We start from the raw sequence: 16,472 nt of genomic DNA, 5'->3' as shown, positions 1-16,472 counted from the left end.
ACATTCAGTAAATAAATTATACATAAATGGTACTAAGAATACAGTAACATGAATATATTAGAGAAAATAATTCAAATTAAATAATAAACTAACAACATAAATTTATTAATTGGAAGTATAACTTAGAGTACTTGACACAAAGTATTGATGAGCGGCGATTATGGGTATATTTGTGATATCTTCTAATAGTGTTGGATCACTCGATATATCAATTTGTTTTCCTCGTCTAATACTCTCTCCATAACTGGCACGCCTTCTGGCCAGGTGTTGTTGTCAGTGTTCTTCGCTCATGTTTTGTCTTCGTCGCCTGGCATAGTCTTGCCAAGTCGGTCGACGACTTCCATGTGAATCTTCCATTGGTGTGTTGTCAACTGTAATCAATCAAAACAACCATGTAAACATATTTTCACACTTATATTTAATTATGGAAAGTAAAGTATATTAGGTTTTACGTTATATTTGCATGAGAAGATGGACAAGAAATGAAAGAAGTTTTTCTATTCTATTATGCATAGAACGTAATGTGAGGTGAGATGAGAGAGAATAAGGAGAGAAAGAAATAATTATAGACGTTACGTGGATGTACAAAATAAGAGAGAACGTAAAAGAGAAGATGAGATAGTGGGAGTTTTTTAACGTGGAATAACTGATATATAGTGGGGTAGATAAGAAAGGACAAAATTGGAAAAAAAATTTGGACACCAAAACTTGTTTTGCCATTATATATTGTTATAGATATAGATTATAGATAATCTGTTGCGTCTTTAATTTACTCTTTTTCTCAATGAATCATTGAATCAAGTCCCATCTTGCCTAAATTTGAAAGTTATGATCGATCAAAATATTAGCAGAGCAAAATGACAACGTTGTCATTTTAGATGCGCCTAAAAATATCAGTACGGCCACTGTTAAAACAAGCAAGTGTAATTAAGATGAGATAGTTAAGGATTATAAACACATCTTTGTATCCCATTTATTGAAAATTTTCATGAATCTCTCAAGTCCCAACTCTAAATGCCCATTTTTGTTTTCCCTTGTGAATACAGCAAGTTTTGAGTTATATTAACAAAGTTTGATACATCTTGTTGTGTATTCATCTCGTCCTCTACACACGGAAACATTATACACACTGTAATCATTTGATATGTATTGATTTATTGTATAAAGCATAAATAGCACATCTAGTTCTGTTAAGTGCTACTCTAAGGAAGCAAAAAAGAAAGAGAGAAACAAAGAAAGGGAATATTATTTTTGTTATTCTTGGTCCAGTCTCCAATGATATATTTCTTACAATTGGAATCGATGCACAACACAGAGGGAATTGAGTTTCTCAAAGACTCGTTAATCACAGTAGTCATCATACATTTTCCTTTTTGGTATAAAAAGGTGCTGCACGCATTACACATGAGGCCAATGCTTCCATTCTATCCCAACTAGTTATGCAGCCCCATGCTCCTTGCAAGGAACATTAGTGCAGCGACAAACAGGCCTGCCAGAAGCTTCCCAACCATTGAAGCCGCGTTCCAAGACCATGATGTTCTTTATCCCGGCATCTTCCTTACTCTCCTCAAGATAATTGACAAGCTTTCGAGCACAAGTTGGTCCCCGAACCTACAATACAGTATAGTTCATACCAATTCCAGCTCAGAGACACATTCTGGTATGGTATTATATAAAATGGGTAAAGGAATTAGGAAGACACTAATGTCACAGAAATCTTATTCCCTGATATGGCAATTTAAGATATAACTAAGCCTAGATAGAACTATGATCAATCTTTTATAAAGCAAGTTATGCATATAAGAAGCTGATCAATAAATCAATTAAATCGCATTTGAAATTCTACAACAAGAAGAGTAGAAGATCATCCTAATAAAGGAGAATCACACATTTAGAATAGTAAATTCAGATGTGCTTTAACATCAGTCTTCTCTATAGTCTAATCTATCATCTCAGAACGACTTTTCCAGCATAACACGGTTCTACAAGTGTATGTGGCTTCTAATGTTATTATTCTAAATGAATAGTTTGATATCTGTACCGTGCAGTCTGGCACATAAGCGATTCTAAGCTTAGGAGGCATCTGTACTCTGTACCTATCCCTAAAACTGGAATTGAAGTCTAAAATGTGAAGTGGTTAGGCATAAATGAGGGTTGAAGAGAAGAGAGAGGGTACCTGGCTGAGAGCACAGTGGAAGACGAGGGTGTCTTTGCCCTTAACCTGGTGGAGAAGGTTAGGCATGTTGTCGGAGAAAGTGTCGCTGGGGAAATGGAGAGAGGAAGAGATGTGGCCATCGCAGATCCTCTCCTCGTCCCTCACATCAACGATCGCGATGTTGGGTTGCCGCCGAAGAGCCAGAAGCTGCGATCCAGTTATGTACGTTATGCTGCGTGCCATTTTCCCCCTTTCTCTTTCTCTCCTATTCTCTTCTCTTCTTCCGTTCCTTCTTGCCTCCTTCTCACGCTTCTTTTTCCTCGCTCCTCACTCAAAACCGCGTGGGCTTCTTCTCAATTCAATTTTCCTTTCCTCACTTTTTTGTTTTTATTTTTGGGTCTCACACACTCACTCACTCACTCACACACTCACACACTCACTCACACACACTAACCTGGCCACCACTGCTAGGATTTGAACCTCGTATGGCTCGTGTGGCATAGTTTGAGGCAAATACCTTTACCACTACATCACATGCCTCAGCCACCTTTCCTCACTTTCGAATTTGGATTTCTCAGACCCAAAATCAATTTCCAATTAAATGGATTTGGATTTAGAAACACTTTCTACTCCATTTTTGGCTATTTGGGTCTGGCTAAAAGGTCTCTTTGAAAAAAAAAAAGAAATAGAGAATGTTAGTCACGTGATTAAAACAGTCTTCGTCTAGCATTTAAAGGTAAATTTAAAGAAAGAAAAGCCCGTGTACAATTTTCATTGGAAATTCCAAAAAGAAGAGAGTAGGCAGTTTGGCGCCCGAGCGTGTGTTGGCTGGTTGGTTTCCCTCCTCGCAGGCTCTTATCACCCACTTTAGGCTTAGGGCTACCCATCCACTTCATTTTCCGGTCACTCTCTCATGGACAATCCCTTCGACCACCATGTTCCTCCGCCACACGCCACCGTCACCGCAGCTGACTACGGAGTCTCCGATGACGACGAGGACGAAGAAGAGGAAGAGGAAGAGGAAGAGGAAGAAGAAGAAGAAGAAGAAGATGACAACGAAGAGGACGAAGATTCATCGCCTAGGGCTTTGCCAGTGGCTCCTTCCACAACTTCTAATCCACAGCCAATTGTTATCACCGTGGAATCGCAGTCTCATAGCAGCTTCGGAGACGACGACGTAAGCAACAAGCGCCGCAAAACGGAAGGCCGAGAGGCGTCGTCTTCGTCTTTGGCAATTGATGGCAGTCAAGGCAGCGAGTGGAACCGCACTGACATTGACGGCCTCTTCTGCCCTATCTGTATGGAAGCTTGGACCAACAGCGGCGACCACCAAATCTGGTTCATCCGCCACTACACTTAATTGGATATGTTAATTGTGAAATCATACTCACTAATTGTTGATTGGTATGCTTGACGTGATTCTTTGGTACTTTATTTGGTTCAGTTGTCTTCCTTGTGGACACATATATGGTATGTCTTGTATAAAAAGATGGCTTCAACAGCGACGAAGTACAGGCAAGGTAATTGTAGATAATAGATTGTCATATGATATTTGAAATTTGAAATTGATATACAAATGCATATAAAGATATTAACGATTCAGTGTTCTTGTTTTATGTGTTATTTTATTTCATTATAGTGTCCACAATGCAATATAAAATGCTCATTAAAGGATGTGAGGAAGCTCTATGCATCTCAAGTAGTTACTGTTGATGATGAATCTCAGAAGGTAAAGCTGATTCTATTTGCATTAAAAATTTTGGAAGTTGCTTTAAGAAATTAATTTGTCTAAATGGATCTTCTTTTGTGGCAGAAAATTCGGTCGCTTGAAGCCAAATGTGCTGCGCTGGAAAGTAAGGTAGCATGCTGCTGGTGAAAATTTTCTTGCTTTTACCGTAACAAAATAAAAGACCTTGCAGTTTTTTTAGCTATATGTATCTACCATCTAGATATTTTAATCTCCACCTCTCTTATTCCTGGGTTTGCTCTTTTTGGGCTTGGATTCTGCTGGAATTTAAGGGGCTAATATTCCAACATTGTTTGTTAAGAAAATAACTCAATTATCAATATGTTCTAAGGGTGCTGATTGGTGTGCGAAAGAGGCTCTATGGAGGAAAAGAGAAGCTGCATACCGTCTGGAAATTCAGAAGCTTAAAGCGGTATCCCCTATTCATAATCCATAATTGTAAATGATACCTGCCATCTGATCACTGAGAATCTACTGTTTTTATACGCATTAGGTTCGCTATTTTGGTACATGCTATTAATTTATTTTTTATGGCACATGGAGCAAAGTTGTTCATGTCTCATTAAGTGTCTTGTTTTTGAATATCTTAGTACCTTTTTTCCTCATGCCCACTATTGTTGTAAAATGGAACATATAAAATAGCATCCTTGCTTTTGTCATTTATTCCCCTTGGAGGCAATAACTTGATATCTTCAAGTTTTTGGGTACTTCATAAGCATGTTGCAAAATAGCTATCATAGTTTTTAACAATTGCATGCTAAATGTTTAAGTATGAATCTGTATAAAAGATTTGGGTGAAACTGCAAATTGTATAAGCATTTCAGTTTTGATCCTTGTGCATGTATTTTAAATACTTTAAGTTTCTAGTTTTGGTCTTGCTGAGAAATACTAATTTGGAGCAGCTGCTACTGGATATGGAGAGAATGCATTTTGAACTCATAGATGGCACTCAGGATTATCAGTGGAGATCTGAAAAGGGTAATGGTCCTTCCAGAATTCAAAATGAGTACCTCATAAAATAGGTCCTAATTTGCTTTTAAAAAAGCATAAGGTCCTGGCAAAAAAAAAATTGTTTTTGAGAACATTGACTTACAAGCTATATATCTTGCAGAGCAAAATTTTAGCTTAAAGTCCCATGTAAAAGCATCTTTTTGCAATTTTGCATTACAGGTACGACATCTGTTATCTATTACAGTCTTGTCTACACCTGGTTATGTAGAAGGGTATTTATTCTGTTTATTTAAAATTTTGTTGTTATGCTCTTTTTAGAAAGCATTTAATATGGATGATGCACGAGTATTTGATATGGATGTATCCAATCAAATTTTACTAATTGCACGAAAGCCAAGGGTGATAGGTGGAGCAGACTTTCTAACTAAAGTAAGATTTTTTTACTTTGAAATATTTGATATATAGTATGTGTCTCTAATATATTCTTTACATGAAGGCTTTCCCTGTAATTCTTATGGAAACGTTGCTTTGCTGCCTTTCAGATGAGCTTGATACCTCCATTCGATATGGAAGATATCTTATTGCCTTCTACTACAGAGGGTATTAGAGACCTACATATTTCTCCTTCTGATAGAAGCCTAGCCCTCTATGCTTCAACAGGGAAGAAGTTATCAGTGCTCAGGTATGACTGCATTACTAATTGGTTGTCTGACGTGGTAAAAATGTGGTCATTGATGTGGTTCATGCTATAACAGTGTGCAGAGCAAGAATACTGTTGTCAACTATGATCTACAGGTAGAAGTTTTGATCCATTATTTTGATTTCATGAATTAGTAATAATAAATCTGTTGATAGTAATGTACCAAAAGCAAAAGTTATTGCTAATATTATGTTTTACTATGCTTTGTGGTTTTCTACGGTAGTACTTGTAGATGAAGCTTTTCCCATTTTTATCAAAATATAGTAGAGAAGAGTTCAGAAGGTGAATGTAAGATATCCTCACTAAACCCAAGGAGATAGCACGAGCTTCTGAGCTAGTCAAATCTCTCATTTCATGTTTTACAAAGAATATCCATTAGCTGGGCACTCAAAGAAGCCAAGTAAATTACTGGAATTCCTCTCAGTTGTTTAGGAGTCTAATGAAAGAAGTGGATATTTCCTTCTTTAGTTCTGCCAAAGCCAAAATCTCAAATGACATATGAGAAAATTGTTAAATCTATTAGATTTCTTTAATTCTTTCCATTTCTGTTTTACACAGTTGTTCAAATGGAGTAATGATATTACCTGAACTTTGAACTGTCACAGAAGTTAGAGTTCACTATTCCTTTTGTGAGATTTTAGTCTTACTATCATTATTTTCAGGTTCCTCCTTGGTCGTGTTCTTGGGATCTCAACAGTTCACATTACATGTATGCTGGACTTCAGGTCAGCACTGTGGTTTTGTATTCATGGGATGTTGGAACTTCAAATGCTAATCTTTATATTTATCTATCTGTCCTGCAGAATGGTTGTGTCTTGGTGTTTGATATACGACAAACTGCAGGACCCATGAAGTCTTTAGTTGGATTGACTAGCAACCCTGTTCATACTGTTCATTCTCTTCTGCAAACTTCATGTCTTCCTAACTCCATCTTATCTGCATCTGCCGTTGGCCTTTGTCAGTGGAACATTGATTCTGAAGAAGGGTATGCTGTTTACGTTGTGTGGGGTGTAGTTATATGTTTATATTTCCTAATATTGTTCTCAAGTTTTTCCAGATGACGCTATGTATCAAAATTGTAATTGTTCAATTTTGAAGGGCAGTTGTGAAATTTTTCATTTTTATTCTGGAATTGTTTTCTAAGCTATAATGAAGTCAGGAAAAATTCTTTTTTTCCAATGTTTACTCCATCTCTATTCCTTCCAATGTTTCTTTTGTTGGTGTCAATTTTCCTTTCTGTTGGTTTTGGAAATGCATTACTTTACCATAAATTAATACTCAACTCTGGGAAACTTCTGCATGTTTCACTGAGCATTTAAAGCTTGGTATGAGATATAGTATATGATGGGTTACACCAAATTTACTCTGCATAATATTAATTTGGTACCGGCAGTCTGATGATGATGTTGATGCTAATCATGTGGAAGTAATCTTATGCTCTATTTTTTAAATCAACTGTGCTAATGCCTCCCTGCCTTTTGATTTTTCTTTTTAATTTTTTAATGAAGGCCATTCATGCTTCCTGAAACTGATAACCAAGGAGTTTGTATATCCCTTGCCTATTGCCCTAGCAGTGATGACATTGTTGTTTCATACCGTCCGAAATTTGACATGTCAATGGGTACGCAGCTTTCTCAACTATCATCCACTCCTTCTCAAGTAATTGGAGCAGGAATGCAGGGCTGTCATGTCTTATTCAAGAGACAGGGAACTGATTATTTCAAAAAGATGGGTTTCTCGAATGCCAATCCAAGTAAAATTCGATTTCCAAAACATGCTATTATAGACATAGAGGGTCAAAGAAGTTTGTTTGCAGCTGTAGATGAAGCAACGTTTGAATTGATCTTGCATGAGCTGCCTTCTTTTAGCGTCAACCAACGATTCAAACTGCCTGCTCAGGCTCGTGATATTAGGTACTCTCGGAGCTGTGGAATTCTTGGCTGTTTGAGTGAGACGACATTGCAACTTTTCTACACCAAAGTCTTGTGAAAAGGTAATTTTATTTTGCAATATTTGAAGAAAAATGGAGTTCTTTTTGTTTTATAATCATATGAACCCGAGAAAAATGTAGGTTGTCCTTAACCTAGAGCAGCAGATATTTATTGATTTGCAATTTTGGATAGAGCCTATGTATGCTTTGTTCGTTTTACTGTAAATATGCAATGAAAACTATAAGTGAATGAAAGATTGAAAAGTATGAAATGAATTTGTTAGGAAGAAAACCGCCTGTAATACTCCAATTAATTTTGTTTATTTCCATGTTTCCATATGCAAGGAGACAAATACCTTAGTAAACAAAAGTGAATTCTCTTATCCTTATAACCTTCAGTGACACGTCTCAATCATAAGCATAGTTTTCCATGGAAGAAATGTATTCATTCGGAAGTGATGTTAATATCAGATAGAAAATATGTTTCGCATATGTTCTGAGAGAGAGAAGACTACTTTAGTTAAATGCATTGTGATAGGTTGGAGTTGCATTTGTTGGGGCCAGCATCATCTTCACTTCACATCAATCAAATAACTAAGGCACCCAAGAATAAATATGAAAAGAATCAAAATGCAGTGATATGGGATTGGGTAAGAGAGAGGTAGAGGCCGATTATAATTCAACAATGCTTAGATATATTTCTTTTGTTTGGAAAACATTCGATCTTTGTCACCCTTAATGGTTCAAAAGCTCCAATCCAGCGACCCCATTTGTTTGTTCCGGGTATTAATGCATTATGGCCCTACGCGTCGTGCATTATTGTTGTCCTTGACCTTGAGCACACACTCAATAATCTATATCTAAATAATTTGAAGGAATTGTCAAGTTTCTCTACTTTATAGAATGCCAATTGATTAAATTACCATTTCAATGCCAGTTACTGTCGCAATCTTGATGCGTTTGTTTATGGCCTGATTTGTTTGGACATATGTATGCGGGTTAACTTTCACCGAAAGATGCACACCTTTTTAAATTTTTCGTGGACATGGGGATTTCAGTTAGTCACTTAATGTTGTGAACTTTAAACTTTTTCATTTACTCTAGGGAATTTGGAAGCAACACCCCTTTTAAAATGTCACTATTATACTTTCTATAAGTCCGTCTATTCAATAATAATAATAAATTAATAATAATAAAAAAAGAGCTAATATGTTTAACTAAATATAGAAATTAGGGTAAAATATTTTTTATTAGCGTTTGCAATTTTTTGTTTGATACATCTAACATTTAATTTCATTTAATTGTCTCTGACATTTTCAATTTGTGTCAAAGCTCTTAGACGTTTTTAATTGTCTCTAATGTTTTAGATGGAGTTAACATTCACAGATAATTTTAAAACTAATTGTAAACGTTAGAAATAAGATTAAATAAAATTAAATATTAGGTACAAAAAAATATTTTATCTTAAAAATTAATATTGCTTATTAAGATTCATGATAATAATTCAATAATAAACTTGATATTTAGATATGTTTTACAGTGAAAAATGCCTATTTATAAGCAAATGATAGAATCTAATCAAATAACAAAACCAATATAATATAATACTAAATAAATGTAAAATCAATACAACGTATACTTAGATATTATATTAATTTATAACATTTTAAATATCAGATTTGCTACACATTCAAGCAATATTGCCGTCCAAGTCCAACCAAGTAAATCCAACACCAACAAAAATCACTCTTATTAAAAAGAGCATGATTACACACGCACACATCATTCTTTCAATCAAGTCATTTACGTTCACGCACTACGTTATCGTCATAGTCGTCGTCTTCTTCTTCGCGTTCCTCCTCCTCTTGCTCCTCCTCCTCCTCCTTAATTCACTCAGAAATGAACTGAAATTATATAATCATTGCGACACAATTAACTCAGAAATTAACTGAAATTACAAAATTGATTACGACACAATTAACTCAGAAAGAAAGAGAAGCAGAGAACAATAGTAAAGAATCTATAGGTTTGAGAAGCAATGGATGTTAATAATAAAAGATTTCCAACATGCACTTAGAGAATTTTGCATGTGGATTTCAAGTTCAACTGAGGAGAATTTAGCTACAACAGAGAAAAAAATTAAAAAAAAAAACATTTTAGAGAAAAGGAGTATATTCATGGTATCTTATAATAAATTCATAATTCATATCAGAACTATTTAGGAGATTTTATTTTCTGGTGTTGTGAAGGTTGATGAAATATTTTTTTCTCTGCCTTTGTAGAATACTTGAAAAATATTCATTGTATTCATTATTTCTTGTTATATTTTTTTCTATTTAATTTTATTGATTTTCTAAGGCCTTGTCCAAGAGTTAAACTCAAATTTAACACATAAACTCAGAAATTGTGTTAAATTTGAGTAAATCAAGAAGAATTTTGAGAAAATAAAATAAGAAGGAGAAGATGAAAAAGAAGAAGAAGAATCAGTAGAAGATGAATAGGAAGAGGAGAAAAAGTTTTGAATTGTACAAGACAACGAGTCTAAATGCACATTAATTCACTCAGAAATGAACTGAAATTATATAATGATTGCGACACAATTAACTCAGAAATGAAATGAAATTACATAACAATTGCGACACAATTAACTCAGAAATGAACCGAAATTTACCATAATAATTGCGACACATAAACTCAGTTCAAAAACAAGCACACAAACAAGATTGAATCATGAACAAAAACACATCCAAAATCAATTTTGGATTAGACAACATCAGTAATATTAGGGGTGTGCGAAAAAACTGGTTTCACTGAACTGAATTGAAACTGAACTGAAACTGTTTTAAATAAACCAGTTTTTTTAAATAAAAAATTGAACTGAAACCATAGTTTTTATGAAAACCAGTTTATTAAAAACCAGTTTTTATGGTTCAGTTTAGTTTTAAACCAAATTAAAACTGGTTTCATTTAAACTCTAAAATTAGTTTTTACACACTCTTTCTCTCTCTCTCTCTCTCTCTCTCCCTTCACACTCTCTCTCCCCTTCCTCTCTCTCCTCCTCTCTCCCTTCTCTCTCTCTTTTCCCTTTCTTCCTTCTCTCCCTTCTCTCTCTCTCTCTCTCTCTCTCTCTCTCTCTCCCTCATTCTCTCTCCCCCTCCCCTCCTCTCTCTCTCTCTCTCTCTCTCTCTCTCTCTCTTTCTCTCTCTCTCTCTCCCCATTCTCTCTCCTTTCTCCCTCTCCTCTCTCTCCCTTCTTTCCCTTTCTCTTCCCCTTTCGTTCTCTCTCTCTCTCCTCTCCCTCCTCTCTCTCCCCCTCCCATATCTCTCTCTCTCTCTCTCCTTTCCCTCATCTCCCTCTCTCTCCCCCTTCCTTCCTCTCTCTCTCTCCTCCCTTCTCTCTTCCTCTTTCTCCCTCCTTTTCCTTGCTCTCCCCTTTTCTCTCTCTCTCTCTCTCCTCTCCTTCCCTCCTCTCTCTCCCCCCTCTTTCTTCCTCTCTCTCTCTCTCCTTCTCCTCTTTCTTCCCCTCTTCTCTCTCTCTCTCTCTCTCTCTCTCTCTCTCTCTCTCTCTCTCTCCTTTTCCTCTCCCTCTCTCTCCTTTTTCTCCCCTTTTCCTCGCTCCCCCTCCCTTCCCCCTTCTCTCTCTCTCTCTCTCTCTCTCTCTCTCTCTCTCTCCTTTTCCTTTCCCTCCTCTCCCTTTCTCTTCCCCTTCCTTCCTCTCTCTCCTCCCTTCTCTCTTCCTCTCTCTCTCTCTCTCTCTCTCTCTCTCTCTCTCTCCCCTTTTCTTTCTCTCTTCCTCTCTCTCTCCCCCTCTTTCTGCCTCTCTCTCTCTCCTTCTACTCTTTCTTCCCCTCCTCTCTCTCTCCATTTTCTCTCCCCCTCTCTCCCTCTCTTTCCTTTTTCTCCCCTCTCCCTCGCTCCCCCTCCCTTCCCCCTTCTCTCTCTCTCTTTCTCTCTCTCTCTCTCTCTCTCTCCCTCCCTTCCCCCTTCTCTCTCCCCCTCTCTCTCCCCTTTTGTTTCTCTCTCCTCTCCCTCCTCTCTCTCTCCCTCCCTTCTCTCTTCCTCTTTTTCTCTCTCTTTTTTTCTTTCTCTCTCCTATTTCTCTCTCTCTCCCCCTTCCTTTCTTTCTCTCTCTTTCTTCTCCTTCCTCTCTCTCTTTCTCCTCTTTCTTTCCTTCCTTTCTCTCTTTTCTCTTTCTCTCACTCTATATCCCTCTTCTCTCTCTCCCCCTATTTTCTCCAAAACAAGAGAGAAGGAGAGACAGAGAAAAGAGAAAAAAAGAGGGAAGGAGGAGAGATAGAAAATAGAGAGAGAGATGAGGAGGAGAAGAGAGAGAAGGGAGGGGAAAAAAGAGCGCAAAAGAAAGAGAAAGGAAGAGAGAGAGGGAGAGAAAGTGAGAGAGACAGAGAGAAAGAGAGAGGAGGGGAAGAGAGAAGGAGAGAGAGGGAGAAAGAGAGAGAGAGGAAGAGGGATAGGAGAGAGAATGAGAGAAAGGGATAGAGGGAGAAAAGGGAGAGAGAAAGAAAGGGGAGGGGGAGAAAGAGGGGAAGGGGAGAGAGAAAGAGAGGAAGATAAGAAGAGAGAAGGAGAAAGAGAAAAGGAAAAGGGAGAGAGAGAGAGAGAGAGGAAGACAAAGAGAGGGGAAGGGGAGAAAGAGGGGGAGAGAGAGAGAAGAGGAAGAGTGAGAGGGGAAGGAGAGAGAGAAAGGGAGAGAATGAGAGAGAGAGAAAGGAGGGAGAGAGAGAGGGAGAGAATAGGAGAAAGAGAGGAAGAGGGGAAGAAAAGAGAAAAAGGGAAAGAGAGAAAAAGAGGGAGAAAGGGGGAGAAAGAGAGAGAGGGAAAGAGAGAGAGAGAGAGAGAGAGAGGGGGTAAGAAAGAGAATATAAAATCTAATTTTATATATGTTAAGAGTGAGAGGGGAGAGAAAGAGAGAGAGGAGGGGGAGAGAAAAGGAGAAGAGGGATAGAGAGAGAGAGGAAGAGGGATAGGGGAGAGAGAGAATGAGAGAAAGGGATAGAGAGGGAGAAAAAGGGGAGAGAGAGAGGGGGAGGGAGAGAGAGAAAGACAAAGAGAGGGGAGGGGAGAAAGAGGGAAAGGGGGAGAGAGAGAGAGAGAGAAAAGGAAAAGAGAGAGAGGATGGAGAGAGAGAAAGGAGGGGGAGAGAGGGATAGAAGGGAGATAGAGAGAGGAGGGGGAGAGAGAGGGAGAGAAAGAGAGAGAGAGTGGGAGAGAGAGAAAGGAGGGAGAGAGAGGGAGAGAAGAAGAGAGAGAGAGAAAGAGGGAGAATGGAAGGAGAGAGAGAGAAAGAGAGAGAGAGAGAGAGAGAGAGAGGAAAAGAGAAGGGAGAGAGATAGGGAGAAGGGGAGAGAAGGAGAAGGGGAGAGAGAGAGAGGGGGGAGAGAAAGAGGGAGAGAAGGAGAGAGAGGGAGAGAGAGAAAATGTAAAAACTAATTTTATATATGTTAAAAGTTAAAACTAGTTTTAACCTATAAACCTGTTTAAACTGGTTTTTTCTATTAAAACTGGTTTTATTTTTATGAACTGGTTTAAACTGGTACACTGTATTGTAAACTGGTTTAAAACCAATTTCTTATTTGACAAAGTAGTTTGGTTCAGTTTTTAAACCATTTAAAATGGTTTAGTGCAGTTTCAGTTCAGTTTATGAAAAAACTGAACCATGAACACCCCTAATTAATATGTTTCTTCTTCTTTTTTGTTTGATATTTTCGTCTCTTTTTCTTGATTTTATTCCTCTCAAGAGAGTAAATCAAAAAGAATTTTGAGAAAATAAAATAATAAGGTGAAGATGAAGAAGAAAAAGATGAAAAAGAAGAAGAAAAAACAGTAAAATATGAGAAGAAAGAGGGGAAAAAGTTCTGAATTGTGCAGGACAACGAGTCCAAATGTATCTTAATTCGCTCAGAAATTAACCAAAATTACATAATAAATTGTGACACAATTAACTCAGAAATGAATCGAAATTACATAACAATTGCGACATAATTAACTCAGTTCAAAAATAATCACACAAACAAGATTGAATCATGAAAAAAATACATCGAAAATTAATTTTGGATCAGACAACATCATCAACGTCGAAAAAATTTAACAATAACAATAACAATAATGACAATAACGATAAGATGATATGTATAAGAAGAAGATGATGATAACGATAACGATGATGATCATGATGATGATGATAGAGGAGGAGAAAATAAAGGAAGGTGAAAAAGAAATTCAAATGAGAAAATGAGGATAAGATGGTGGTGTTGTTGGTGATGATGATAACGAAAGAGAAAGATAGCGAGTGTAGGCGCGCGTGAATTTGAAATACTTGGTTGGATTTGGTTAGGGTTATGACTTGGATGTAAAACTTTATTGTTATATTCTAAAATCTCAAGTTTAAATGGCAACTTGAGTTTACAACTTATTAAAAATAGAACAGAATAATACAACTAAAATAGTAATAAAATTCTTAGAAATTTGAAACAACTACAAGAACTTCTATGAGAACGGGTGTATATGGAACTACGAAAAGTCAGGGGGCAAACAAAACTACAAGAATTTAGGGAGCTTGAAATTGTGAGAACTTAGAGTGGAGACGAAATTACAAGAACTTAGAACACAGATACAATTGCAAAATTTTAGGATGCAGATGATACTGATTAGACACAAAAAATAAATGGACTTGCAAAATTGTGATGAGATTGGTACTGCTTGTGACAAATTAAGTGTAGAAAAAAAAACATAACGATGAAACAAGTCACAAGAGATCAGGACATCAGTAAAAAACTTAATGAAAAACAAGTAGAAATATGACAAGTGAGAAATAAGATGGTGGTAATGGCGATGATACAATCAAAACATCAAAGCATAGTAAAATAAAGACAATAGAAACATGAATAAAACTTGCTATCTACACGAAACTTGGACAACAATTTTACGATATTCAAAGAGAATATCATAGTTTTAAAATCATATTAAAATTTTTTATAATAACCCAAAAATAAATTTGACATTTAAATATTACGTATTTATAAGTCAAAAATATTGTTTAATTATAATGACAAAATTAACTTAGTATCTAATTAAATAAATATAAAATATTGTTTATTGTAGGATATTATTTTTTTATTGTTTTGATTCTTCTAGCATCTATGTAATACCCTTAATTACTATCAGAATGTCACACTTCCGGTTGCGCCACTTTGATAGCGGGGATATTACGACAACATCCATATATTTAATAATAAAATAGAAATCTTTAACTCGAAACCGTATCGACTTTTCTTTGAAAAACGAAAAAATACTTTTTCTTTCTTTTTACAAACATACATCCAAACCAATCAAAGCACTTCATATATATATATATATATAAAATAAGAGTTCTTTATATCAGTAACTTACAAACATTACATATCATGATAATCACGACTTCTATCTCTCTTTACAAAAATATAATAATAAAGACGAGGAAAAAATTAATAACTAATCTAATACAACAATATCGTATAACCAAAAGCATAGTAATCTCTTCATAAGCTTCTTCGTCTATTTTCTGAAAAGATAAGGCTGTAGGAAGGTGAGAACCTAACCACAAGGTCTCACCAAAGGAGTTTTAGAATGGTCATAAGAAGATATATAAAAAGAAAAAAGTTGTTTTCAAATGCAGTAATCATTGTTCGCCTTATGAACCTTTTCGAAAATCAACAATTAATTATCAAAGACCCAAATTTATATTTTAATTATAAAAATTTTAAAAGTTACTTAAATTGTATGAATAATCAACATTATGCTGAACTAGTTTGATTTTTTGTACTTTGCTAAACCTCAAACATAAATCAATCACGACCTCCTACCAATCACATAATCAATCACGGCCTCCGACCCAAGCATAATCAACCAACACTCAAACTACCATAATCCGAACTAGCTAATCATAATCACAAGCAATGAAGTTCAAATACAATCAAGAGCAATTACCGCAAGTATGTCAATTAGCAATTAAACAGAAATATTCATATAGGCAAACCAAATATAACATGCACACCCAAACAATGTCACATAGATGTATATGATGCATGCATGTCCTACTAGCCATGAGCTCATGCATCGGTTATCTTGTCAAACCCGACACGAGTAAGCGGGATTAACCACCGTCCTTACCCGAAGGTTCCACAAACAAGTGAGATTCACCACCATCCTTGTCCAGAACACGCAAGCCGGATTAACTACCATCCTTACCGGAAACAAATCTCAAATCAGTATGCAAGTGGGATTCACCACCGTCCTTACCAATCTCAGTAAACTACGAGTAAGCGGGATTAACCACCGTCCTTACTCGAGAAAAATCCCAAATCAGTATACAAACGGGATTCACCACCATCCTTGCTCAGTGATCACATCTTAGTAATATTCACAACCAATCATACTCAAAATCATAATCAAACTCAATTCATAATCATAATCGAAATCATAAGTATTTATACACATATTTATCGTGATTCAAAATCATACTTGGCCTATTTACTTTCAATAACAATATATATTTAGTTCACATCACGCTAAGAATCACTATCATTTCTCATTAATCTAAAATTCACAATCGGGTTTGCATACTAGATAGAAACTCAATCCATTGGATTTACTCACACTCACTTCAGAGCTTAAAAATAAGTTATCAAACATCATATGGGGTTTACAAGGAATTACAAACTTGTCGAAAAGGGTAAAGAGTAAAAAAACAGAATTCTTTCCAAGAAAACAGGACGTGTTTGCACACACACCTCTGTGCATACGCACAGATTAGAGCCAATTCCCGACGGGTGCATACGCACCACCCTGTGCATATGCACAGCTTGTGACATTTTCTTGGCGTGAGTACACACCATCTCGTGTGTACACACAGGCTTCACCAATGTCCCCATATAGTGTGTACCCACACATCTGTGCGTGCACACACCAACAAAAATTCTAATGTGTTGTGAAAT

General features: G+C 36.4%; 2 protein-coding genes across 2 annotated transcripts; one reads left to right on the top strand and one right to left on the bottom strand.

The window, feature by feature from the left end:
• Positions 1–1,222: 1,222 nt before the first annotated feature.
• On the bottom strand, positions 1,223–2,398 carry CDC25 (Rhodanese/Cell cycle control phosphatase superfamily protein). Its single transcript, XM_016352272.3, has 2 exons — positions 2,177–2,398; positions 1,223–1,611 (listed from the first exon to the last, which is right to left on the bottom strand). Exons 1-2 carry the CDS (start codon positions 2,396–2,398, stop codon positions 1,438–1,440), a joined length of 396 nt encoding a protein of 131 aa, XP_016207758.1. The 3' UTR covers positions 1,223–1,437.
• A 417-nt stretch (positions 2,399–2,815) lies between these two features.
• Positions 2,816–7,775, top strand: LOC107648388 (Transducin/WD40 repeat-like superfamily protein). Its single transcript, XM_016352271.3, has 13 exons — positions 2,816–3,493; positions 3,600–3,675; positions 3,795–3,884; positions 3,969–4,013; positions 4,234–4,314; positions 4,805–4,880; positions 5,014–5,072; positions 5,172–5,282; positions 5,396–5,535; positions 5,609–5,648; positions 6,216–6,278; positions 6,357–6,538; positions 7,062–7,775. Exons 1-13 carry the CDS (start codon positions 3,069–3,071, stop codon positions 7,540–7,542), a joined length of 1,869 nt encoding a protein of 622 aa, XP_016207757.1. The 5' UTR covers positions 2,816–3,068; the 3' UTR covers positions 7,543–7,775.
• The last annotated feature ends 8,697 nt before the right edge of the window (positions 7,776–16,472 follow it).

This window comes from Arachis ipaensis, chromosome B6, assembly GCF_059453495.1.
Source record: "Arachis ipaensis isolate K30076 ecotype BB chromosome B6, ASM5945349v1, whole genome shotgun sequence".
NCBI lineage: Eukaryota > Viridiplantae > Streptophyta > Magnoliopsida > Fabales > Fabaceae > Arachis > Arachis ipaensis.
This window is presented reverse-complemented; position numbering and strand designations above follow the sequence as displayed.